Source organism: Condylura cristata, unplaced genomic scaffold (genome assembly GCF_000260355.1).
Source record: "Condylura cristata isolate star-nosed mole 26May11 unplaced genomic scaffold, ConCri1.0 scaffold00015, whole genome shotgun sequence".
NCBI lineage: Eukaryota > Metazoa > Chordata > Mammalia > Eulipotyphla > Talpidae > Condylura > Condylura cristata.
Window position 1 is genome coordinate 251,706 of NW_004567116.1, and position 582 is coordinate 252,287.

General features: G+C 72.0%; 1 protein-coding gene across 1 annotated transcript in view; it reads left to right on the forward strand.

Moving 5' to 3' along the window:
• FBXL6 (F-box and leucine-rich repeat protein 6) overlaps nucleotides 1-582 on the forward strand; it is a gene marked incomplete at its 5' end in the record, with an annotated part of 14,994 nt that overhangs the window by 13,343 nt on the left and 1,069 nt on the right. Inside the window, one exon of the mRNA XM_012725108.1 lies at nucleotides 3-68. Within this exon, the coding sequence (XP_012580562.1) occupies nucleotides 3-68 (66 nt within the window). The remainder of the gene's footprint in view (nucleotides 1-2; nucleotides 69-582) is intronic.

Consider the following 582-nt stretch of genomic DNA (forward strand, 5'->3'; position numbering starts at 1 on the left):
AGCACTACAACTCGCCCTCCCGGGTCATCGTGATCCTGCAGGAGTTCTGCAACCAGCTCATCGAGATGGTACGTGGCGCCCCGCCCGCCCCGCCCCCACTCGGTTGCCAATCTCGCCCGTCTATGCCAAAGCCTCGGCGGCGACCCGCCCCAGGGCCCGCCCACTGGCCGCCGCCTTTGTGACGTCACTGCATGCAGGCCCCGCCCCTCCCGGGGCTGCCCGCTCCCCCCCTTAGCTAGTCCGATGCCGACTATAGAGCAATAATGCGCACTGCATGCGAAGCTGCCGCCGCCTCTAGAGTTACTGAGAATCAGGTATCCCCTGCCCGACCCCCTTAGGCCCCTAGATCAGGGACGCTGCGCGGGGCCGGACGCGCAGACTTTCTCCCCCCCCTCCCCCACGGCAGAGCCCGGCGGGTGTCCCAGGGGCGGGGCGGGGGTCGCCCCCGAGACCGAGACCCTCCATCGGTCGTCCGTCCCCCTCCGATTGTCCACCGGGCGCTGCCCCGTGCCAGGCCCCCTGCCGGGGCCGCCGGGCCGCCCCGGAGTGGAGGGCTCTGTCCCGGCGGGGGGCCCAGGGGCC